Source organism: Cnephaeus nilssonii, assembly GCF_951640355.1.
Source record: "Cnephaeus nilssonii genome assembly, chromosome: 6".
NCBI lineage: Eukaryota > Metazoa > Chordata > Mammalia > Chiroptera > Vespertilionidae > Cnephaeus > Cnephaeus nilssonii.
In genome coordinates, this window is record NC_137077.1 from 75,619,738 (window position 1) to 75,647,227 (window position 27,490).

The 27,490-nt window shown below is 35.5% G+C and overlaps 1 protein-coding gene across 6 annotated transcripts in view; it reads left to right on the forward strand.

The window, feature by feature from the left end:
* The window catches only part of METTL25 (methyltransferase like 25), a 107,944-nt gene that overhangs the window by 48,455 nt on the left and 31,999 nt on the right, over nt 1-27,490 (forward strand). For 5 of the 6 annotated variants that reach the window (XM_079774502.1, XM_079774501.1, XM_079774504.1 and 2 more), the window contains 3 exons: nt 12,213-12,307; nt 15,823-15,852; nt 20,147-20,220. In XM_079774502.1, the coding sequence (XP_079630628.1) occupies nt 12,213-12,307; nt 15,823-15,852; nt 20,147-20,220 (199 nt within the window). Of the gene's footprint in view, nt 1-12,212; nt 12,308-12,611; nt 12,964-15,822; nt 15,853-20,146; nt 20,221-27,490 lie in introns of those variants that run through there. The other variant, XM_079774506.1, reaches the window with a different exon arrangement.

A 27,490-nucleotide genomic window follows, 5' to 3' on the forward strand; every position in this document is an offset into this window, starting at 1 on the left:
GTACCATATAATTACCTTCTTATTTTTTAAATTCATTTTCTATTTGTGTGGGCCACATGGGCCTCAGGGGAAAGGAGAATGTGAAAGTTTTAGGGTAAATTCTACCTACAATGTAGGAGGCATTTGACTTCTGAAAAGCCACGTCTTGGGAAGAAAGAAAATAGTGGTTAACCATTCCTAGCAACTAAACCAGAACCTGAGTTTTAATACTTTTAACTGTAAAAAATAGCAAGTTCATCTAACAGTGGCATAAGCAATAAAGCCATTAATTTCCTCATGTAACCAAAAGTCAGAAGGTGGTTCACTGACTTGGTGACACTGGCACACTGGTTTCACATCTGGACTTCCCTCTAAGGGCTGCAAGGTGACTGCTGCAGTTATCAGCATCATGTCTTCCTGAGAAGTGGGAAGCTTCCTCCTCAATCATTCTCTTCTTTTGTTAAGGAGAGAAAAAAAAGTCTGTCCAGAAATTTCTTAGCAGAATTGTTTCATCTCTCATTGTCTAGACATGATTCACAATATCACTTCTAGCTGCAAGGGAGTCTGGAAAAGTGACTGATTTTTTCAGCCTCTGTTGTGAGGCAGGCAAAGTAGACAGGTATTAAGAATGACTGTCTGGCCCTAGCCGGTTTGGCTCAGTGGATATAGTGTCGGCCTGCAGACTGAAGGATCCCAGGTTCGATTCCGGCCAAGGGCACATGCCTGGGTTGTGGGCTTGATCCCCAGTAGGGGGTGTGCAGGAGGCAGCCAATCAATGATTCTCATCATTGATGTTTCTGTCTCTCTATCCCTCTCCCTTCCTCTCTGAAATCAATAAAAATATTAAAAAAAAAAAAAAAAAAAAGAATGACTGTCTGGCCCTAGCCGGTTTGGCTCAGTGGATAGAGTGTTTGCCTATGGACTGAAGGATCCCAAGTTCGATTCCGGTCAAGGGCACATGTCCAGGTTGTGGGCTCGATCCCAGTGTGGGGCATGCAGGAGGCAGCTGATCAATGATTCTCTCTCATCATTAGTGTTTCCATTTTCCCCTCTCCCTTTCTCTCTGAAATCAATACAAATATATTAAAAAAAAAGAAAAAAGAATGACTGTCTGACTGTCAAATAGCTTAATAACATCTTCAAAACATCCACCCTTTTTCTCTTTTTACTGCCCAACCCCCTCTTCCTTTCTTCCTCCTTTCTTCTGACTTCTCCCTATTTTATGTCCTGATTTTGAGGGTTGAGAAGAGTAACATAAAAATGCTCTCAAAAAAGGAGAAGGGCATGATTCACGTTTTTTTGATTTTTGCTTTGGTACATACCACACTATTTAATCAAGGCTGGTTTAATATTTTTCTCTCACAATAGACTCAGCAACATTAGGACAAAAAACTTATCTGTGAAATTTTTCTTTGAATGCCCAGTATTCACCATAATATGTAATATATAACAAATGCTCAATAAAGAAATAACACGAAAGTATAGCTTATGAAAAAACTTATTCAGCACTGGTTAAAATAAACAAGAAATAAGGCACTTGATAAGACATCTTGAGATGAAATTATTATGTTGACAAAGGAAGTTGGGAATTCTTGGGGTACTGGGCTGGCTTTGCCCTTCTCAGCAAAGAGAAGAAGCAGAAGGTTAGAGAAGAATGTTTACATTCCATAGACTACTGGAGCAAAATGATGAGAACACACTATCCTGGTGAGACAGAGATCTTATTTAACTTTAAATCTACACAAACTCACATTTCTTTGTGATCATAAATTATAATTCCTCTTTGGTATTCCTTGAGAAGAAACAAAAAGCTTCCAAATATTCACCTATTAACGATGAAGTTTTTATTTCTCTCCCAAACAAGTAATGTTTAACCACAACACATATAGTTGCCAGAAGATTGTAAAATATTTGTGGAAGAAATTATATTTGTTCTCTTGAATATAGTAGTAGTTTCACATTTTTTAAAACACAGATCCATAATAAGAAATACATTTTACATCATTGTCTAGTATGTATATACCTATATAAATAAATAAATAAATAAATAAAACTGGTACTGACATTTCACAAAAAATACTCTCTTTTTTTGTTGTTAATATTTGTTCTTTGAAAAGTACTGGCTCTTACAACACAATGCATGCCAATGTTTTTATTCCATTTCTTTCTATTAAATTTTATAAAGTATTGGTCACAATCCACTAAATTGACTTCATGACCCATTAATGGTTATAGCCAGTGGTGTGATGGTAAATGTTTAGTGGTTGGCTCTGCCCCAGAATAAAAGCCCTAAAGTCAATGTTTCCTGATTTCCATGGTGTAAATACACCCAGTGTGACCAGTTTCAAGCTACCAACCTGATGTCACTGAAGGCTGCACTGGGAAAGGATGACACAATCAGCTCTCCCTAGAGCCACTACAGCCAGCGTCATCGCACCACTGGCTGTAACCCACAGCTTAAAATAAATATAAGTTTATGTTTGTTTTAAGTTAAGTGAATATGGTCATTTAAGCTGTAAATCACCTTATCTGTAAACTGTCCCAAAGAGTATCTGGTATGTAGCAGATGCTAAATATATATTTGTTTAAAAAAATCAATTGCTTTGTTTTGACAAATATAAAAGAATATGTTTGTTTCTTTTCAGTTCAATTTTTACATAAGAAATTCAATTTCTCAACTGATTATCACAGGGATTTTCCAAATTCATAAACTTTAGAGTTGGGAGAGGAAATATTTTTCTTCATTTATAAGTATTATGATGCCTACTGTATCATTTGTTCATTATTTGAATTTTTTTCTAAGAATTATAGCACAAATTTTGAGAAAATGGAAAAATCAACAATAAATTACAAGTAATTACACTTCAAAATCTTTAAATAAAACTTTAAAACCAAATGCATGATTGATTATATCTGAAATTCTTGTCAGACAACTTTCTTTTAGCCTTTCTATAAGTCATTCATATTTGATCCAGAATCTGAATCTTGGAGCCTAGAAATTCCTTAGCAGCTCCACTAATTTAAAACCAATCTTAAATTAAAATGAAGACTAAAATTATGAGAACAAAACAGCTGATTTAGGAACAACAATGTTGGGCATTGAGACTATCAACAAACATTCATTATAAAATGTGCTGAAATTTGGGAGACACTCGAGAAACTGCGTACCCACCAACTTCCCACTTTGCTAGATACCAGGGATTTCTAGATAAAATGATTTAAAGAAATTTACAACCCAATGGGAAGACAGACAACAGGTCAGTTGTAATGCAGTGTGATAGGTTCTATATTAAATAAGTTACTTGGGAAGCATAGAGATAATGATACCTAAAATGCTCAAGGGAGTCTAAGAATACCACATAGAAGAAGAAACTCTTTGACTAAAGTTTTACTTCTGTAGCCTTGGTTACAGAAGTAAAGTGCTGTAGCCTTGGATAAATTAGTTAATCTTTGTGGATCACCTGTAAATTTGTGAAAAGAAAGGGGTTAATTAGATGATATTGGAGGTCTCTGATGACTAATCATATAATCCTGTCACTTCAATGGAACTTTATGAAACATGCCTTTTATTTCAACTGAACCTCTCCTCTATTTATCATGATGTTTAGTTTCAGTTTTAATCTTTTTTTAAATTATATTGGGTTTGCATAAACAAATACTCTGCTTGCTTGCTATGATTCTGCACTTGAATGATAATGTGAAGTTTTTGAAAATCATTCTTTTAAATCTATGCCAGTGTAATAATGGCCATAAATTTTGTTTTTCCCAAAGTTTTATAAGTTTACTTTTTAAGAAGTAAAATTATATAATAATGATTCATAGTAAATGCCTATTTAAGTTTTCATTTACTTAACTATTAACAGTTTATTAGTTTGTTCAGTAATTCAGCCAGAGGCTATCGGGAGCTATCTCAGCTTGACTAAGGTATTGGTCTTGTAATTTTAGAGCAGATAAGTAGACTCTACTGTTAGCCTTGTAGATTTAACTATTTTGTTACATATCACATTACTTCTCACCATTCAACTGGCTTATGTCTCAGAAAAATTCTTGCCAATTAGTATGGGATGAACACAGAGATTTTTAGATGTACTTGGCAGTCTTTGCACAGTTACCTCACACAGACAGCTGTATCTGATCTTCAGTCAGTTGTGTGTTTTCCAGAGTGTTGGCACTGATTTTACTTATATCATAGGGCATCTTTTGCTTCCTAGACGTAGTTAGATATAGAGTTTTAATATATTTTCCCATTTCTTTTGCTCCTCATTTTTGTGTGACTAATATAAAGTGGTTCTTGAAGCTCATACAGAATAATATATATATATATATATATATATATATATATATATATATATTCAGCATTAAAAAAGTTCTCTGTGTTTATGATAAATAAAAAAGTCAAGAATGTAATTAAATCTAAAATAGAAAATTAATATATCCACTTAAAAGAAGTAGTAAAGAGAAATAGGTTATGCTTAAAAGATAAAATCAAAGCTGATAGAAATTCTTATTGGAAAGTTGACTATCAAATGAATATAAAACAGACTTTTCAAAAACAATAAATTTACTTATTTTTTTAAGTATAGTTGGTATGCAATATTATATTAGTTTGGGGTGTATAATACTTGAATTGACATTTATGTACCTGAAAATGCAGTCACCACACTAAATATAGTAATAATCTGTCACCATGCTAACTTATCACAATATTATTGACTATACTACCCTTCACCATTTTCACCCCATTCCCCTCCCCTCTGGCAACCATTGTTTGATTTCTGTTTATATAAGTCTGGTTTGGTTTTGTTCATTTGTTTTGCTTCTTTAGATTCCATATGCAAGTGAAACCATACAGTGTTTGTCTTTCTCTGACTTATTTAACTTAGTATAATACCGTCAAGGTCCATCCATGTTGTCGCAAATGGCAAGATTTCATTATTTTTTTATTGCTGAGGAATATTTCATTGTATATGTATACTGTATCTTCTTTATCCATTCCTCTTTTGATGGACACCTAAGTTGCTTCCATATGTTGGCAATTGTAAACAATGCTGCAATGAACATAGGGTGCATGAATGTTTTCAGATTAGTGCTTTCATTTTTTTCAGATAAATACTCAGAAGTGTAATTGCTGATCATATATTATTTTAGTGTTTTGAGGAATTTATATGCTGTTCTCCATTGTGCCTGCATAAGTTTCCAGTTCCACCAACAGTGCATAAGGATTCTCTTTTTTCCCCATCCTCACCAACACATTGCTATTTGTTGACTTTTAAAAATAGCCATTCTTAGGGGTATGAGGTGGTATCTCAATGTGGTTTTAATTTGCATTTCCCTGGTGCTTAGTGATGTTGAGCATCTTTTCATATGTCTGTTGGCCGTCTGCATGTCTTCTTTAGGAGAAATGTCTCTTCATGTCATCTGGCCACTTTTTGAAAACAGGATTAAAAAGAACTAACTTACATTTTACTAGTTTTATAAACAAATTTGGATTTGTATACTTTGGAGCAAATGATCTTGAAAAATATTTTGTTATAAATATGTATTCTCACATTTTTCCCCCCGTGGTAAACAAATTTTAAGCAAGTTGTCCAATTTTTTTTCCATCATCAGTCTGGCACAGTGAATAAATTTTTCATGGGAAACAACATGATTTATAATATTAATGTCAACACTGTCTTTTTGACTTAATATTTCAGATGTTCCATTTCAAGACTAAAGTCTTGATAAAAGATTATACGGAGTCTATAAGAGCAAGCAGAGGAAACTTGTCTCGAAGAGTGAGAAGTGCCATTGGGAAGCTGCTATCACAGTGTTTGTCAGGCCAACAATGTTTTTGCTCAGCACCAGACTTTGCCATTATTATAGCCATGCATGAAAATACCAAGACAGTAGTATCTAGACTGATTGCGTTAAGAAACAGTGTTTTATGCCCAGCTGGCATGGCTCAGTGGTTGAGCGTCGACCTATGAACCAGGAGGTCACCATTCTATTCCTGGTCAGGGCATATGCCTCGGATGTGGGCTTAGTCCCCAGTGTGGGGTGTGCAGGTGGCAGCCAGTCAGTGACTCTCTCACTATTGATGTTTCTATCTCTCTGTCCCTCTTCCTTCCTCTCTGAAATTAATAAAAATATATTTTTTAAAAAGAAACAGTGTTTTAGTATAGACATGACTGTATTAAAGTAATATATACATTTTTAACTGTGTTTAGGTTGGGGTTTTTTTTGTGTATAAGATTCTTTACATATTCCCTTGAGATTACATAGCTGTACTTTCAACCAAAGAATAAGTGAAGTACTAATATCCTGATTATATAATAGAACTAGAAGTGTAAGAAAAATGAGACACTCTCTAGCCCCTTAAGGAGCTTATGATATAGTGAGGAATTCAGAAGGAATTACATAGAACTTCCATGTATGTTTGAGAGTAATATATTCATGCCCCTATGGATCTTAATCAGCTAGGAACATTAATTATTGAAAAAAATGAATGAAAAAAGTAATGAATGATGAGCATCTAAACCAAGTGCTATTAAAACTAGAAGAGGGAGTAATTTTTTATGAAGGGAAGCTTTCTAAAAAAGGTGACATTTGGTCTTCATTTAGAAAGATGAATGAGATAGGGAAAGACGTTTTGAGAACTTTGTGGAGAAAGGCATAGAGGCAGAAACTATGTTGTATGTTCTGAGTAGGGCAAGTCCTTATGGATATATGGCAGAGAGTAAGGTGGGAGTGAAGGTGAAGATATGAAAATATAAAAAAATAAATAATAACAATAAATTTTCTTAAAAAATAAAATATAGCTAGAAAGAAAAACAAATTAGGGCCAGATTGTGAGAGCTTTGAATGGTATGCTGAGACCTTAGAATATTATTCAGTAAGAGACAAAGTATACTTGGTTCCATAAAAATATCTTTTATGTGTTTGTTTAATGCAAAAGAGTTGCATAAATTCATCTACATTTTTAGGCATGGAGCTAGATCAGAGACAGGGAGACTAGTTAGGAAGCAGCTGTCAATGTCAAAGCAAGGGTACATTAGATAAGAATCATAGGAGAAGTCAACAATTTACCAGGACTTTTTCAAAGGTAAACCAACCGACTTGGTGACCGATGGTGGGGAAATGGGTCAGGGGAGAGGCCATGAGGGCTAAAGATAATGGCAAGGTTTTAGCTTGGTTGATTATATAATGACATATTATTGGTGAAAGATCAGATTTGTGGGCTCAGGAAATTAGTTTGGTTTTGCATATATTTAATTTTAGAAATGTTAAGCAAACAGTTTAAAATTCTTATTTAGAAATTCAGAAAGAAGTTGATACTGGAGATATGTAGGGACAAATTAAAGGAGTAGATGTTAATTGCCCAAGAAAAGAATTTAAAGAGGGGAAACAGAAAACTTGCCATAATGTAATATTGAGTACACTAATGTTTGAAGAGTAGGTAGAAGAAAGGGCCTTTGAAAAGAAGAACCTGTTATCAAAACCAAAAATGGCTGGGAGGCGGGGGTCAATTAGGGAAAAAGGAGACATATGTAAAACTTTAGACAATAAAAATATATATATAAATAAATAAATAAAAATAGAAGCAAATTTTAACAGAGAATTTTAATACTATGAAATTTATGGACTGGTCAAAAAAAATAATAGCCAAGATTGATTATTTTTGTTGACTTCAGAGATGCCATTCTAAAGAGTGGAAAGCCAGAACAGATTGTATTAGTTTAGTCATTCTCTGTTCATTAAATAAACAGTGTCTTCTATCCTACTAAGTACCAGGTAATGTAAAACTCGTGGAAAAATAACTGGATAGTGCAGAAGTAGAAGTAAATATTAATTTTTTAGAATCACAGTCATTATAACATTATTCAAGCACTTATTATGTACTTAGCACTGTTTTAAGCCCTTACCTACGTTTTTATTTAATATCAAAACTGTTGCAGTTTTCCTCTCTGCAGATAGGGAAACTGAGTTATAAAGAGAGTAACTTTCCCAAGATGACACAAAGCTGGTAAGTAGGGTAGCCAGTTAAAATAATAAAAGCACACATTGATCAAAGCTTATATGAAGCAGTGCTAATGGATAGGCTAAAAACATAACATAGTAATGCTAATGAAGGAAAGCTTGGGTAGTGGGGAGGCAAAGTTAAAAATTAATTGTGAAATTGCCATGAGAATATTGGATATAAGTTTTGCTAGTTTGCTATGACAAGTAATTCTTGAGGTTAAGTTACTTGTTTTATAAACATCTATATTCATTATCACCTATTTTAGCATTTATCTTTTTTCTACAATAGTAGAAGTTCATTCATTCGTTCAAAAATATATATTGAATTTGAGATAGCACCAGTGAACCAAAGAAACAAAAATCCCTGCGTACAGGGAGCTTACATTATATTCTAATGTAAACTAGGGCAATGGTGTGGGTTGGGAGGGGGGTAGACAGACAATAAATAACTTAAGTAAGTAAATTAAATAGGGAAACAGAGGTAGCCTCATTAAGTGGTGAGATTTCAGCAAAGACTTGAAAAAAGTAAGCAAGTTACAAAGTGGATAGCTGGGGGAAAATCATTCCATACAAGAAGACAATCTGGTGTGTTTGAGGAATAGCAGGAAGCCGGAGTGGTGGTGAGGGAACAGTAGGAGAGGAGAGGAGATCAGAGAGGTCATAGCTTTGGGTGGAGGGTTGTGTAGAGCTGTGTAGGACATTACAGGTCTTTTACTCTAAGAGAAATGGGAATCAGGGAGTTAAGCAGATGGTACACATCAATTAGAATAATTTGAATTTTATTTACAAATGGATTATTTACAAAGACATGGGTGAAGAGGAGGGGAAATAGTGTAGAAATTGGGGGCTTACCATGCCTAAGTTCAAAAGGATAAGGGGAGGAAGAAGTTACTGAAACCTTAAAGGAGAATGACTTAAGGATTGGCTGGCTTTAGAGGTGACCTTCGGTCAGTGGGTGGCTACCTCTCAGAGAGGCAGCCAAGAGTATGAATAGTCTGACCTCAGTCTTTTCTGTCTCCAATCTTCTGCCTAGACTCACCATTGGTCAAACACAGTCAACAGCTAGATGGTATAGGAACCAATTGACAAAGTCCATATGAGTCAGCATCCAGAGGGGTACCTCTAATCAAATGTATCTATGTCATTTGTTGTGACTTGTCTTCCACCTCTCCTCAAATTTCAAAATTTCACATTTCAGAATTCAGTCTGTCATTACCAAAATTGGGTATATTCTGTAACCTCTTCTCTGAAATTTTCTTTATTCTCTTTCTAATAGAAAAACTAACCTTTTCCTAAGGAAGCACACTTCCCATACACCTCAAGCAGTGGATTTTTCTGTTTCACATACCTTGTGTGAGATAATTAGCTTCCTTATTGCTACTTCTACACTGTGTATCATCGAATGCTATTTGAGAAACCACCCCAAAATTAAATGGCTTAAAGCCACATAATTTTTATTATTTCTCACAGTTTCTGTGGGTCAAGAATTTGGGAGTAACTTGGGTGTGGGTTTCTTATAATCTTTTTCCTGGAAACAATATGCCCCTTTCAATGGAATGAATTTTCCAGAAATACTGTTGCACTTGCAATCTAATATTAAGTAGTAATTTTTTCCAAAGTTTTCTTTAGATTATTACCGAGGTAGGATTGTTCTACCTTTTCAGGCAAGTAGACATGCTTTTTTCCTAGCAGCATAAGGTGAATTGCAGAGCAGTGATGGTACACTAATTATATCTTTCATTACAAATTCACCGTATATTTTTTAAATGGGATTCTCTTCACATTTTTGCAATAAGTTGACTTTCATCTCCTCTTTCCCAGTGTTACAAGTTCATTTTTTAGGCACTTGGTTGAGATATTACAAGTTAGAAAATTGCTAGTTAATTATCATTTTGAAGTATAAGATAATCTAGTATTATGGGTTTTTTTTGGTATTAACTAATCCTTTTAAAACCTAGTTTGTTTCTTTGGGTTTTTTGTGTTTTTTTTCTTTCATTAGATCTTTCCTTAATCTCATGGTTTGCTTTCTCAGTTAAGTCTCTGCTCAAATATCACATCCTCAAAGAAGACTTCTGCATAATTAGGACAAAACTATCCAACTATGGATGCTTTGTGAGTGTTCCCGAGACACGGCTTCCTGCATCCCCTGGGTTTTGCTTCAACACAATCATCATATTCTGATTATTCCAGTTTGACATACAAATTTCGCCATATTCCAAGAGTGCTGAGCTATAAAAAGTTTGGAAAGCATTACATTAAGATAAAGATTTAGATGTGAAGTGGTTCAGGTTCAAAGTAACAGTGACAGAGGGATATTTACCTTTCAGTCCAGAAGTAGGTGATTGGAGCTGGTATGAGAGCTCTGTAACAGAAAGTCTTCCAAGAACCCAGAATCCTTTTATTTTGTTGCGCCATCCTGTGCTGCTCTTCTTTACATGGTCCTAGGTGGCTTGCCCCTCCCTTTGAGCATATGACCTAGAATTTGCACACATCATTTCTGCCCACATTCAGTTCTGCAAAACTTAGTCTTATAGCTATCCTAATGGCTGCACTTAAGTCTGGAAATTGCAGTCTCTAATCTGAACAGCTAAAAATTGAGTGCTATCTTAATACAAGAAACAAGGAGAGAATGAATGGAGAGGAGGAAGAACTAGCTGTTTTATTGGTTAGTACTTTTCCTAAACACTCTGAATAAATAGCCCAACCCATCTTTGTAATTCTTTACCCTTTACAGTAAGACTTAGGTGTTTCTGTCTGTAAGAAGAAAATTAAACGACTTATAGTAGCCCTTTCATTTAGAAGTAATTGTGTCTCAGTTAAATCATAAAACCTTCTCAAGACACTGTTTCAAGTCATCTTGGAAATAGAGGAAGTGGTCCAGGGTCCCTAGGACCTGGATAAGTTTCAAGGGCTCCATGAATCCTGTGTAACTGTGAGTGATATTGTTTATATATCTTGTAGGTTAAGAGCATGGCCTCTGAAATCAGACTTCCTGGAATTAAATTCAAGCTGTGCCATGTGCTAGATTTGCAGTTTAGGCAAGCAATTCACTTAACCTTTCTGTGCTCAGTCTCTCTATCTGAAACATGAGAATAAGAGTATACCTACTTCATAGAATTGCTGTGGGGACCAGTTAATACATTTAAAGCACTTATAATAGTGCTAATAATATTAAATGCTATGTAAATAGTAGCATTATTATTTCTATTCCCGGGAGGTCCATATCTTCCATCTGATTATTAGTACGGTCTATTATAAATTTTAATTATTACCTGAAAGAAAACATTTTCACAGGCTTATGATCTCTGTGAAATTTAAACTTTCTCTATTTTAATCTAAAGTCATCTGATCCTTCATAGCACAACAATTTATTTAATGGAATGTACCTCCGTATTTTCTTTTAGAGTTTTCTTGTTTTCAAGTTTTTAGTTCAGTTTTACTTTTTAATCTAGTAGAATAATTTCACTTATCACAATTTTCTTTTGTCAGTTTTGATAAAATTTAAGCTCTTATTTTTCAGGCTTTCATTTAAAATAGAAATTGGTTTGTTTTCCTTTTCAAAAACTTCCTAATAGTTCTACATAAGGTGTTTAAGCATCAGCAAGTTGCATATGTAACTCTACATCAGTTGGACAAGCAATGAATGTTGATTTTTGTTATTGTTACTTGAACCATAAATACAATTGAGCCAGATTGAATCACAGTTGAAAATATGTCAGCCTCTTAATATGATGAAAAAAGAAAAGCCTTTACAGCTGTTCTTTTTTTTGAAAAGTGAACAGTGGCTGAAAAAAAATGATGCTTCAACATTGTTAGGAGCGAATTAATATTGTTCTGTAATAAACTGCCAAGTGTCATATTTGATAAATCATTTTTCTAGAAAGTCAGGTCAGCAGTAAATGTCCAGTATCTCATTAATCATCTACTATACACTGAACATGAAAAGTATTTCTATTTTAAACTGCTTTTGCTAAATCTTACAGAAATAATTTTGGTTGGTTTTAAATTGTTGGCGCTTAAACACCAACAGCTGTTGTTGAGAAAATACCATTTTCATTACATTAATATGCTTTCAATTAAGAAACTGGAATGAACTGTTAAACATAACCACTTTCATGTTGAACTACTGTTTGACTCTCTCAGTGATTGATTTGCTTTCTCAATAGATTATTTACTTTAACTGAAAGAGGAAGAATTTTATTGAAATAATCCATATTTTTCCCCATCTGCAGAATGTACCCAAGAAAAGTGGGGATTTCCAATGTGCCACTATTTAAAGGAAGAGAGATGGTCGTGTGGTCGCAATGCCAGAATGTCAGCATGTTTGGTATGATTGTATTTTTTTTCTGGACTAGCAACTTTATCCAGATGTTGCAGAATGTATTATTTTTGGCTAATATCATGCATTAAATGCCAAATTTTGCAGAGCATCATCACTGATGCATTTCAAATTATGGGGAAAAAAGACTTTCTCTTCCAACATTATCACTCTACATGCAATATGGTGACAATTTATAGTTATACTATAATCTACATTATGATACTTAATTTTTAAATATAATTACTTCGGTTGTTATATAAAATGTACCAACTACCAAGTCTTTTTAAAAATATTTTTTATTGATTTTTAGAGTGAGAGGAAGGTGAGAGGGAGAGAGAGAAACTTCGATGTGAGAGCAACATTGCTTGGCTACCTCCTGCATGCACCTACTGAAGATCGAGCCTGCAACCTGGGCTTGTGCCTTTACTGGGAATTGAACAAATGACCTTTCAGTGCACAAACGACACCCAGCCAATTGAGCCACATCAGCCAGGGCAACCAAGTCTTAAACAGAGAATTAGTTCAGTGCTCTATCCCCAGCTCTGTGGTGTGTTTGTGTTTATAGAAGATAATTTGGTCTCCTAATTTTTATAGAATAGGAAAAATATTATTAAGCTACCTGGAATATGAATAACTATCTAGTTAAATAAAACCTTTATTGTGCTTGATTTGTCTAATGTCCTTATACCTAGAACACTTTATCCCATTGTCTTCTCTGGTTTTGGTGCTATAATGGTTTACAAAGGAACAGATGCAGGTCAAATAGTACATTATTTTTATCATCAGGAATTTAAAATATGGTTGATTAAATAATGTGTTTAATGTTCAACACCAAGATAAATTAATATTATAGGACCATTATATCTATGCTAATAACATTGCAATATAAAAAATGTGTACCAGTGTTCTAAATCATGTATCATAGAATTACTTTAGAAATCTACTTATGCTCAAATAATAATTTTTATTTTTATAAGTCCTCTTAAAATTCCTTTTTGCAAACTTATCTTGTTCTCTATTTATATCTGCAAATGATACATGTTCAAGGTCTTGTTAGAATGGCAGTTCATACTTAGAATGACTTGGTTCCAAGAATGCTGGCAGGCAGGATTCCACCTCATGCCATCAGGTAAGAAATGAAAATAGTCTTTCAATATAGGGAGTCTGACTATTCTAACAGAAAAGACCTAAAGATATTGGCATCGGGGATTTCTCAGTGAAACAGGACAGATCTCACCTTTATGGTGAGGCCCACAATTAATAGTCCTTCCTCATAAGCACAGTGCTTCTACTCAGGTTTGTGATACCCCCGTTTGAATTGTCAATAGACAGCGAAAAATCTAAGAAAGTCTAACATGAAAGAATCAAGATCCAATAAACAAATAGAAAGGGAAAAAATCAACTTGGAGGTAATGGACACTATCCAAAAGAAAATAGCTATTAATGTCCCAAAGAAAAATAAAAGAATGTATCCACAAAACAGGAATGTACACTATAAGCATAAACATTCAAAGAACTAAAAAGAAGAGTTTTTGAAAAGTAAATTCCAAAATATAGAATTTGTAGACCATGGGAGGCCTCCCTCTAAACTTCATTCTAGTCCGCCCACCTTGACTTCTCTTTTTGATGCTCTAGTCATCTTGGAAAGCATAAGGAACATTTCTGTGATGCATCTTGTTTTATTGCCTTTTGCTCTACAACTGATTGGTTCCACAAATATTCAAAGCTTAAGGGGCTTTTTTATGTTGTTGTTGTTTTTTAAATACTTTTCTGGTGATGCCTTCAGATACATTGTTAAGGGCACTAACCAGAAATAAAATTTTAATTAGATTAGTGCAATCTTGTAAACATACTTTAAGCCTAACAAAACTGCAAAATATTTTTAGTATGAAGTGAATACTTGCTATATTGTCTTCATTATCTTTATTGGCCAAGGGAAATATTAATGTTTGTTGGAAACTTATTACCTATGTGATTATCTTTTGTTATGTAATCAAAGTTTAAATTTGTATTTCTGAAATAAACTCATCAGCAACACATACCGAAAGTAGTCTTGTGTGTTATATGATATTTTTATTGACATCAAATAACTTATTATTAAAAACTATTTTGTTTCTTTATTCAGTTCAGCCTTTTAGCAAAAGCCATAACGAAAATCTAATCTGAAATTGGTACAAGTACCATAAGTGAAAACTCATCGTTTTCTTCAATAATAAACCTGTTTTGGGGCCTATTTCTCTTTAGTAGGAAAATTATATAATTATCTCCTGTATTCATAAAACTCTGGGACTAGATATTCAGTAAAGGTATCCTTCAAGTCAATGGGAAAATTACATATTTTCTAAAATAATTTCTGTAAAACAAATTTTCATACAATGAACTCTTCTTCCCAATGAATCTATATGGTATGAAGTATGAGAAGTAAATTAGAATTCACAGAGCAAGTTTTATGTCCCTTCTTAACTGCTAACCAGCTATATTACTTTACCTTGTCAATGACCTTATGCATCTACAAAAATTGCACTTAATATATTTTGTAAATTATCCTTCAGTTTTATAAGTATATGATTCAACTATATCTAAAAAGTGTTATTTATCAAAACAAATCTGAAGCAAATATGGGTATTTTAAATTTGAATAGGAAGTATATGCAGATCCACTATGTTTTTGGTACTTTTCTTTATGTTTGAAATATTTTCTAATTAAAATATCAGTTAAAATATTTTAATCTAAATTATTTATAAAACTATGTGAGTGTGGAAATGTATGTCTCTAAAAAAAATGAAAGTTTCAGAAGGCTCTATTCCACATTTAAATTCTAATAAATCTTTCATATATATCTTTTATATATTGGGTTAAGAGTATTTTTTTAGAAATACTAGGAAATTTTTATAAAAATGTTTTGGATCTTAAGAAGATACAAATTTAAAATCAGCTATGTATAAAATTATAAAAATATGCATTACTTTCTCTTCTACTTGATACTTGATCATGTATGAATTTGGGTTGAATTTGCAGACCAAAACTATGTACTTTTCTAAACTAAACTTTTACCTATAATCTGTTTATTTTTTTAATGAGAGATGTATTCTATGTTTACAAAAAATTAAAAGAAAATAGGTTAAAAGTAGTATATAAATGTCTATGTATATGCATAAGAATAGCTCTGGATTTATCTGATTGTTTTAGCTACCCTAAAAGTGAGCCAAGAATATGTCATTTTATTTCTTTCCTGTTTTCTAATGCCTTCTAAAATTCAAGGATTGTATACAGTAGGGGTGTGTTTGTGTATGTGACACACGTATATTATAAATCAGCCCTAAATTATATAAGTAAACTAGTTAACATTACTTAATGATGTTAACACTTTTAAGTGTATAAACATACATGTTATCACTTAATTAATCTTTTTAAATGTCACTTTTACAAGCCCTTATACAGTATGTTTATAAGTCTTATATGATAAGACTAAATATATCAGCTGTCTTAGTCTTTTTTTTTTTTTCTCTCTCTCCTTAAAGGCACTGGAGCGGGTTGCAGTTGGCCAAGGGGTAAGTTATCTGGTGTTTATCTGATTCAGCTGATGAACACGATGGTTTTCTCTCACGTGCTCCTCATACTTGACCTGCTGATGAACTTAAAACCTGATGGATTTTCATAAATATCACCTCTTTTTTGTTACCTCCTCAAATTTAAATTTATACTTCTTTTTATATGTTTACATCAAAATATAAGTGAACTTTCAGAAAAAGTAAATTGAACTTTTAGGAAGACTTCCACATTATACTCTTGTACTGTCTTATTTCTTCATAATGTACTAAATAGTCTTCAAATACTTCTAAAGAATGCTGTCACTGACTATCAGGCTTTTAATGGGCTCAGTTTAAGCAAGAAAACCAAGGTATAGTATTAAATTTATTTTCTGACTGTAATCCAAAACACGTATTACAATTGGTTGTTTTTAACTTTTTTCTTTATTGTCTTGATTATTCCTTAGTTGCAACAGCCAAATAGGTTTATACACAAAAACAGAAGTTAAATATCGCCAAAACATCCATATAACTTCCTAATCCTCCACCTTAAGATTCATGAAACATACTAGGAACTTATAAAGTTATTTTTAAGAGTTCTTTTTAAACTTTTCACAAGATTTTTCTTGTTGGACTTAAATTTTAGAAACCTATCTTTTGCTTCTCTTCAAGAATCATATGTCAATTTAAATTTTTTAAATAGTTTAAAATAATAGCAACAAGTATCATTTACTAAGTGCTTACTTACCCTGGACCAGGCACAATACTAAAAACTTTGTTTTTAAATTTCGCCATCTAAAAATTGATAAAAACTGAATTTTTTAAGGCATTAGAGCATATTGTTTGGGCTTGTGCTTTAATCTTCAACTACTAGTTTGCATTTTCTCTTCAGTAGTTACTGTTTAGTGACCTTGGACACATGTCATAATTTCTCTGTAGCTTATTTTTTTATCTGTAAAATAGGAATAATAACAGTAATAATGGGAATAGAAATAATACCTTCTTCACAGAGTTGTGAGAATTAAATGAATGAAAAAATGTAAAATGTTTAAAACAATGTATAGCACATGGTAAATGCTCAATAAATGTCAACTGTTGCTCTTATGGATAGTTAATAATTATGGTTATGAAAATAATATTGAAATCTAACACAAAGGTTACAAAGCATTATTCAAAGTTTTCTTCATCAACTGAAGCATACTATATACATAGTATTATGAGATAGGTACTGTTATTATCCTGTGATACATTTGAGGAAACTGTTAAGTAGTGGACCCTGAGATTTGAATCTCTGACTCTGGAGCCCAAGCCCTTAACTCCTCTACTGCATATCAACTTAGTGGTTCCCTAGGAGCCTGGAAGATGAAAGTGCCTTTAATCATAATAATGCCCCAAAGCATTTGTATGATGTTTTTCAATTTCCCAAGTATATTTGCTCATGTTATAATCAATCTTATGAGTTGGGTATTATACCAAACTTACATAACATGATACCCAGCAGAATTTTAATAATGTATTCCAGCTCCCTTAATTAATTGCAGAGTCCCAACTTCCAGTTTAGTACCTTTTCCACAAGACCTGTAAAATGCATGTCATACACACACACACACACACACACACACACACACACACACACTTTAATGGTGCACTCTTTCTGCTCCCTCCCATTTTAACATGCATTAAAGCGTAAAGTTGATTTATCACTTGTGAAGGAAAAAAAGTAAACTCTGAGCCACATCCAGTTTATTCCTGGAATAGTCAGGCCTAGGCTGCGTAAATGTTGACAGTGTTGACCCCCTTCCCACCTACCCCCTTCTGTATTTACCAAGATAGATAGTCCTAGTTATTCCAGGAATGCACATTTGAAGGCACTTCATTACTCTCTTCCCTTCCTCTTAGGAGACAGCTGAAAAGTTCTTATTTACTCAGAGTAACTTGGGAATGATGATTTATACCATCCTGTTTGTATTTTTCTGTGTCCCATTTCTTTATGTTCTCTTGTTAAAATGCATTTCTTGGTCTTACTTATAGTTTTCTACAATTGGTTTTTAATAACAATATAAATATACACTTATTTCTCAGTTATCTTGATATAATTTTGTATAATTTTCAAAAGCATGGCAAAGGAGAGCTTTAACTATTTTAAGAGTTTTATATAAAAGTCACATAAAATTAAAGTCCCCATCTCTTACACCTAATCAAATTAAGAACTTTGTAAGCCACTTGTAATACTAATATTTCACTTTGTGTAATAATATATTTCCCAAAATGCTTTGAATTTTAATAGAACAATATAAAAGTAGGTGTCAATAGATGAAAAGTGATTTCAGCATTTTTGTGAGAGAACCGAAGGATATTTGGGGGGAGGGGAAGTGAGACACAAATAATAAAGTAGAGATTTTGGGTATTGCAGAAATAAATTACTCAAAATGAAAAATATATCTAAAGATGGGAAATTTTGAATAAAATGTTTTGAAGTGTGAATGTTTAGAATATGAAATGTTTCAGGAAAGGAAACTTGAAGTCTCAAGGAATTGCATTTGGAAAAATAATGCATATAAGAAATGTGCCTTTTAAAGGTTATAAATTTTTGTGTGGGCACTCAAGTGTGTGTGTATGTCTGGTTTTAGTGAGTTATTGTAAGAGTTGAGACAGGGGCTGGTATTCCTAATGCCATTCTTACTAGAATCACCCTCCACACTATTCCCACCATCCAGAAAAGATACATATGTTCATTCAAAGTGCTCTATTTAGATTCTACAAGACATTCTTCAGTGACTTAAGAAGGTAGTACCATCAGGCAAAGACCCAAGAAATAACGGTGGACCTTCAACTCTCAATTTGTGGTGTTTTGAGTCTCAGCATCTGGGGCCCACTGTGTAGGAACTTGACATTAGATGGGGGAGGGGGACAACAGAGTAGGTTTTCTTCCTGAGCACACAGGCAACATTTATTTTGTGCTAAACTCCATCTGAATCCAAACATTCCGGTCGAAAACAGATGAAAATAACAATGTTGGTCTTTGATGAAAAATAGGAGTTACAAAAGGATAACTCATTGAATATATACATTTCACTGAACTCATCTTTAAAACTGTATCAAGTCATTGGACAGTTCTTAGATTTTATCTTATTTGACTTCTCAAAAGCAGTTAACATTGTTGACTTCCCTCCATTCTTGATTCTTTTTCTTTTCTTTTTTTTTCCTAATAATAACTTTGCATGGAAGCGGGTCATTGTTGCTGATATTATTTTGAGTTTGATTTTTCTCTACTCTCAATATTAACAGGTCTTTGGGGATGTGAATGGAGTTTGATGAATTTCGTAGTTTCTTGGTTTAAAAGTACCTATTGCATTGCTACAGTAAAATGCTCTTTTCTCTGTGCACTCTTTCTGTGTTGACACTTGAACCACATGGGTTTGAACTCTATGGATCCACTTTTATGTGGATTTTTTTTTCAATAAATTCCTGTACTGTTTTCTAGCCATGGTTGGGAGTCCACGGATGTGGAGGGCCAACTGTATGCATTGATCTATGCCATTTTATATAGGGGACTTGAGCATCCACAGATTTTGGTATCTGCAGCCGGTCCTCGAACCAATCCCCCTCATATTACTGAGGAATAGCTTAAGTTTTGGGAAACTTAAAAGTTAGGCACAGGTTTTTGACTGTGTGGAGGTTATCGCCCCTAACCCTAATGTTTCCAAGGGTCAACTATATAATATTGTTTTTACCTTCTGCTTCTGTGAAACTATCATGCTTCATCCATTCCTTTTTTCCTTTGAGGAAACCTTTGCACCTTCATGGACACCTCCTACCTCTTTTTCCCCAGGAAATGAAGCCTTGCCAAGACTTCAATCTCTGATACTGTGGCCATTCCAGGTTCTTTTTTTCAAGCCTACAAGTAGCCAATGCTATGATCATTCAGGCCTCAGACATATTTTTAATGTGTCCTTACTTAGGGTAGTACCATCTCTTTCTGGGTGTTGATCCTAGATAATATCCTCTATAATCCACCCCCATTAGGACAAACCCACATTCTCTTTCACATATATTCTGTCTTACTGCTGTCTTATACAGATTTGGATGATTATGAAAGTTTATTCCTACATATTTAACTGATAAGCACTCCATTTGGAATGTTAGCTCATTTTTCTTTGGTAACATTTTAACTTAGGATGGAAAAATTATAAAAATTATATCTTAGGTTTTACATCAGGTTTTTAACATTCACTTATGGTCCCAACTCTCTTGTATTGATTTCATTTCTGTTATTTGTTTCCTGTGTTTATATATGTCTGCATTTTTTTTTCAGCTGCCTACTGAATCACTCTTCTATCGTGCTGTCCTTCAGGATATTATTAAAGATTGTTATGGCATCACCAAATGGTATGAGGATTTTATTTCAATAAGAATAACTGCTGTATTGTATGTGAAGTGGCTTTTAGTTTTCAGGTGAATTTATTCAGGGTCACTTTATTGGTAGAAGAAGCTTTTAATTTGAGCATAATTTCAGTAAGTAACAAAGAAGTATGCAATAACTGTTTCTGGGTTAATCATTATTAAAGTGGAGGCTCAAATGATTTTTTTGTCATGAAAGATTGTTATAATGATAAAGTAATATATGCAAAATGTACTTTAGAATTTTAGTAGTATTGAAATGTTATATATAAGTAACTTGGTGAATATAATATCATTGGAGCAGGAGTTATATTTAAAATGTTGCACAACTAATACTGCATTAACCACTTAACCAATTAGAACAGATGTTGATTATAAACTTTTTGGCCATTCAGTCTATACTGGTAGAATAGTAACCCTACATATGCTTTTGTTATTGTTTCTGATTTCCCCAAATAATGCCTTGCTTATGCAGAAGCAAGGGGTTGGAGAATTTTTCCATAATATTGATTCAATAACTGCTGTACTCAAGAATGCATTTGTAATCCTAGCAAGTTTTATGAATGTCTTCTTTTTAATTATAATTTTAGGATTTTTATAGCCAACTGATAATAGGATTATTCTTCAAATTACCATAAGGAAACTTTCAGGTTCTCAAAAACTAATCTACACATATTAATGAAGATAGAAGGTACTTTAGATTAGGTATTATTTCTCTGTAAGAGGAAATCATTTTTTTATTGAAAGAATTTACGACACAAATATCTACATATACTGTTGGTTTCAACTGTCTTTTCTATGTAGATAACTCCCAAATCTGTATCCTAATCTCCATTCTCTTTTCCATATACTAGAGGCCCAGTGCATGAGATTCATGCACTGGTGTGTGTGTCGGGGGGTCCCTCAGCCCGGCCTGCGCCCTCTTGCAGTCCAGGACCCTTTACTCCTTACTGCCTGCCTGCAGTGGAGGTGGGAGAGGAGCTCCCCCCACCACTGCTGCACTCGCCAGTTGTGAGCCCAGCTTCTGGCTGAGCAGCACTCCCCCTGTGGGAGCACACTGACCACTAGGGTGCAGCTCCTGCATTGAGCGTCTGCCCCTGGTGGTCAGTGCACGTCATAGTGACTAGTCATTCTGCTGTTTGGTCGATTTGCATATTAGGGTTTTATTATATAGGATTTATCAATCTTTAAAATGTCTATAAGCAAATTTCTTGTTTTCCTGAGAACTAGCTCTGTCTCTTGACCCTACCCCATGATGCAAATCTTGTTGAAAAATGTCACAAAATTTTGCAAAGCATATCCACTCAAATATTGATTATCTGCCTTCTTTTAAGACCTCAAATTTGTTCATTAATTTGTTTATTAATGATCAGTTAAAATCATCTACATTCTTTCTAAACCTTTATTCTCATTTAAAAATTTAAATCTTTCCAACATTCCTGCCTTCCTTTACTACTCAGAGATTGATGATATTTGTTAGGACGTCTTTCATCCCAGAGTTTCATTGACCTTTCACCCACATTTGACCATGATAATTGCTTTTCTCCAAACTCTCTTTCTCATTATCTTCCATTAAGTTGCATTCCTCTAAGTTTCTTTGCCTACTCTAAACATTTATCTATTTTCTTTAAGGGTCTTTCTCCTTAATCATCCCCTAAGTATATCTAGGTATTCTCTTATGTTTTGTGCACAGTTTCCATCTCTTATCTCTTTGTATTTCCTCTCAGTAATTACCCTCACAACAAATACCTTGAATCCTGTATCCAGCTCCACCTCTTTTGAGAACTTCAAATCTACATTCCTCAATGTTATCTGAACAGCTTCTCTTAAGTACCTCATGAATACATCAGATTCAGCCATGTGCAAAAACCAAAGTCAACTTTCAACCAATTCTACTTCTCATTTTCTACTGTCTTTTTTTAAATGTTTTTATTGATTTCAGAGAGGAAGGAAGAGGGAGAGAGAGAGAAACATTAATGATGAGAGAGAATCATTGATTGGCTGTCTCTTACATGCCCCACACTGGGGATCAAGCCTGCAATCCAGGCATGTGCCCTGACCAGGACTTGAACCGTGACCTCCTAGTTCATAGGTCAATGTTCAACCACTGAGCCATATCAGCTGGGCTTTTCCACTGTCTTGACTTTTGTCATTTCTGAGAACAGTATGACCATTTTCCACCTTTAGAAATCTTAAAATGATATCTGATTCTATTCTTTAAAAATATATATATATATATATATATATATATATATATATATATATATATTCTTATTGATATCAGAGAGGAAGGGAGAGAGAGAGAGATAGAAACATCAATGATGAGAACCATTAATCGGCTACCTCCTGCATCCCCCCTTCTGGGGATCGAGCCCACAACCCAGGCATGTAACTTGACCAGGACTTTTACCGTGACCTCCTGGTTCATAGGTCGAAGCTCAACCACCAAGCCAAGCCGGCTGGACTGATTCTGTTCTTTTCTCACCATCAAATCACACCTTCTAATTACTTGTTGAGACTTTCACATATTATTTTTTTTAGCCTAGTAGTTATTTATTGTGTGACAGGCGGCCTATTAGGTTCTGGACACATAGGATATAGTATCCACTCAGCCGTACTTCATATTCTAGGATTACATGTGCAAAAAGTAAAGAAAATGATAGAAACCTACTTCCAATAACAGTCAGCTAGATAATTAGGGCCAAACCTCCTTGTGAGAAAAACTAAAAACACTGGAGATATGCATGCATGCCCCTGTGTGTATGGTGTGTGTGTACATGTGTGAGTGTATTTAAATTTGTTTTGAATTGATTTGCGAACATCAGAGACTGATCAAGGAGTTTAAATTAAGGGCAAATATCTAGGAAAAGATGGTAACCAAGAGAAATGAGCTCAGCTTTTAGGGCTACATTTTCCCAGAAGCATCCGTCAATTCTTGAATAAGCAGCTGTTGGCCAGTCAACAGAGTGGGCAGAGAAGGTCATCACAGCTTTCAGTAGAATAACATTTCCAGTGAGAGAAAAGTTAAGAGTTCATGGCCTACCTACAATGAAGACCGTGTAGGCCGGGTAAAGCACTCATATTTAAGTTAGGTCTCTGGAGGTTCACACTGTATGAGTAAGGGTGAACTAGAAATAAATAGTCCTAAAATGGACTAGAGCCCCACTTGGAATTTAAACTGTGATTAAATTATTTTATTTTATTTTAGTTCTTCTTTTTTTATTTTTCAATCCCAGTTCACATTCAATATTATTTTACATTTATTTAAAGTGTACAACATAGTGGATAGTTATTTATATAATTTACAAAGTGATCCCCCCCAATAACTCTAGTACCCACCTGGAACCACACATAGTTATTATAATACTAGACGCCCGGTGCATGAAATTCATGCACGGGGGGCGGGAGATCCCCTCAGCCCAGCCTGTACCCTCTCCAATCTGGGACCCCTCGGGGGATGTCTGACTGCCGGAGATTGGGCCTAAACCAGCAGTTGGACATCCCTCTCACAATCCCGGTCCGCTGGCTCCTAACTGCCCACCTGCCTGCTGGCCTGATTGCCCCTAACTGCCCCCCCTGCCAGCCTGGTCACCCCCAACTGCCCCCCCTCTGTCCTGGTTGCCCCTAACTGCCCCCCCCTGACAGCCTGGTCATCCCTTACTGCCCCCCTGCTGGCCTGGTTGCCCCCAATTGCCCTCCTCTGCCAGCTTGGTCACCCCTAACTGCCAGCCTGGTCACCCCCAACTCCCCCCTGCTGGCCTGATCACACCCAACTGTCCCCCCTTCTGCCCTGGTTGCCCCATGCAGCCTGGTCATCCCTCACTAACCCCCTGCTGGCCTGGTCACCCCCAGCTGCCCCCCCCCCCCACCAGCCTGGTTGACCCCAATTGCCATCCCTGCTGGCCTGGTCGCCCCACGCAGCCTGCTGTTCATTCGTTTGGTTGTCCCTCACTAACACTCCTGCTGGCCTGGTCGCCCCACACAGCCTGCTCTTCAGTCGTCCATCCGGTTGTTTCTGTCATGACAGCCCCTGGCTTTTTATATATTACGATTATTGACTATATACCCATGACTATTTTGTAATTATCAATTTGTACTTTTTAATTCCTTCACCATTTTCACCCAGCCCCCTAAACCCCTTTTTTATCTGGAGACATCAGCTTGTTCTCTATAGTATGAGTCTGTTTCTGTTTTTATTTGTTTGTTTGCTTGTTTTGTTCTTTAGATTCCACATATAAGTGAAATCATATAGCATTTGACTTTCTCTGTCTGATTTTTTTCACTTAGTATAATACCCTCTAGGTCTATCCATGTTGTTGAAAATGATCAGATTTCATTCTTTGTTTGACCAAGTAATATTCCATTGTATATATGTACCACATCTTTATTATCCATTTTTCTATTGATGGGCACTTAGGTTGCTTGCATATTTTGGCTATAGTAAATAACACTGTAATGAACATAGGGATACATACATCTTTTCAAATTAGTGTTTTGAATTTATTGGGATAAATACCCAGAAGGAATTGCTGGGTCATAGGTAGTTCTATTTTTAAATTTTAAGAACCCTCCATACTGCTTTTTATAGTGACTGCACCAGTCTGCATTCCCATCAATAGTGCACGGGGGTTCCCTTTACTCCACATCCTCACCAACTTGTTTGTTGATTTATTGATTATAGCCATTCTGATTGGTGTGAGGTGATATCTCAATGTGATTTTAGTTTGCATTTCTCTGTTGACTAGTGATATTGAGCATATTTTCATGTCTATTGGCCATTTGAATATTCTCATTGAAGAAATGTCTATTTAGGTCCTCTGCCCATTTTTAAATTGGATTGCTTATTTTTTTAGGGTTAAGTTATATGAGTTTTTTATTTGGGGTATTAAACCCTTATCAGATCTATCATTTGCAGATATTTTCTCCCAGTTGGTAGGCTGTGTTTTGTTTTGTTGATGGTTTCCTTTGCTGTGCAAAAACTTTTTAGTTTGATGTATACAAGAATAAATTCAAAATGGATTAAAGACCGTGCCCTGGCTGGGTGGCTCAGTTGGTTGGAGCACTGTCCCATGCACCAAAACGTTGCAGGTTCAATTCCCAATCAAGGCACATACCTACATTACTGGTTCGATCCCAAGTCAGGTGTGTACAGGAGGCAACTGATCAATGCTTCTCTCTCACATCAATGTTTCTAGCATTCTGGAGATTAGCAGTCCAAAATCAGTTTCACTGGGCTAAAATCAGGTGTCAGCAGGACTACATGTTTTCTGGAGGCTCTATCAGATAAACCATTTACTTACCTTTGACAGCTTCTAGAAGCAGCCTACATACAGGGGTAGGCAAATAGATTTACACTTGTGAGTACACGAAACACAAGACTTTATTCTCATATCATTATTTATTAAGTATTGTAGTATTTCCATAGGAGCAACTGTAAACCTACTTTTGCCCCACCCTGTATTTTGGCTCTTGGCTCCTTCCTTCATCTTCAAAGGTAGCATTGTAGCCTCTTCAAATCTGACTCTGACTCTGACCTCCTCTTCTTCCTCCCTCTTCCACTTTAAAGTGTTCTTGAGATTATGTTGGGGCCATCTGGATAATCCAGGGTGCTCTGTTTATTTTAAGGTCAGCAGACTGGAAAAAACTTCATCTGCAACCTTAATTCCTCCTCTTCATGTAACATAATATATGCATAGGTTCTGAGGATTAGAATGTGGACATCTTTGAGTAGAGTACTGTTCTCCCCGCCACGTACACAAATAAGTAAATCTGATTTCTACTTTATAACAAACACAAAAACAATTTCAGCCCAGCCGGTGTGGCTCAGTGGCTGAGCGTTAACCTGTGAACCAGGAGGTCACAGTATGATTCCTGGTCAGGGCACATGCCCAGGTTTCAGGCTCAGTCCCCAATAGGGGGCATGCAGGAGGCAGTTGATCAATGATTCTCTCTCATCAATGATGTTTCTATCTCTCCCTCTCCCTTCCTCTCTGAAGTCAATAAAAATATATTTAGGTTAAAACTCAGTTATTTATAGAGAATTCTTTTTTATATAATTAGCTCTTATCTAGAAACTTTCTAAGTGAAATAAAATGCCAAAGAAGGAATTTCATGGGGTAAAAGTTGCTTAAAACTCTTGGAAAGAGGAGAAACCAAGATGGTGGCATAGGTAAACACCTATACTGCTGCCTCACACAACAATTTCAAAACTGCAACTGGAAGACAGAGCGGACATTGTCCAGGACCACCGGAAAGCTGGCTGAGTAGAAATTCTACAACTAGAAGGAAAGGGAAAAGGACACTGAGACTCAGAGGAACTGTGGAGGACAGAGGTGCGGAGACCCGCGTGTGGAAAGGGCAGGCGGCTGAATACGCGGCTGGCTTACTCGTGGTGCACGGAGAGGGCAGGCAGCAAGCACGCAGCTAGCTTTCTCATTCGGGAGGGAAACAAAACCTCTCGACTGCGCTGAAATCCAGTTTCGGGTAAGTCTTTTGGGTACCCAGACTCATTCGGGGAGAAACTGGACTGTCTGGCAGCAGGCGAAACTCAAGAGCAGCCTTCTCTCAGAGGTGCGTGCAGCCATTGCCGTGGGACACTGAGTCACAGGGGCCTCTTAGGGCGGGGTTGATGGGAAACCAAGGCTGTCTGCTCTGCCCTGAGACTCCACCCCATCCAAGGTGAGCACTGAAGCTCTCCCAGCGGAGACACAGCTGATCCTCACAGCCAATTGGCCTGGAGGTCAACTCCCCCCAGTGATACTAACAACAATCTAGGCTTAACTACAACAAGACTGTGCACACAGCCCACAAAGGGGCACACCAAGAGTGTCCACCTCAGGTAACTGGGGAGGCTGAGCCACTGGGCCCTGCTAGGACACCTAGCACACAAAGCCACTCCATCAACTCAGGGAAGCAGCTAAAATGCAGAGACATAGAGGCAGGTCACAAATGAAGGAAATGGAAGAAAGCAAGCGACTGGATATAGAGTTCAAATCCATGGTTATAAGGTTTTTCAAGAATTTCCTAGAAAAGGCTGATAAATTTAACGAGACCCTCGAGGATATGAAAAAGGATCAACTAGAAATTAAGCATACATTGACTAAAATAAAAAATATACAGAGACCTAAAAGAAGACTAGAGGATCGCAAGAATCAAGTCAAAGATTTGGAATACAAAGAAGCAAAAAACACTCCTCCGGAAAAACAAAAAGAAAAAAGAATTTAAAAATATGAAGATAGTGTAAGGAGCCTCTGGGACA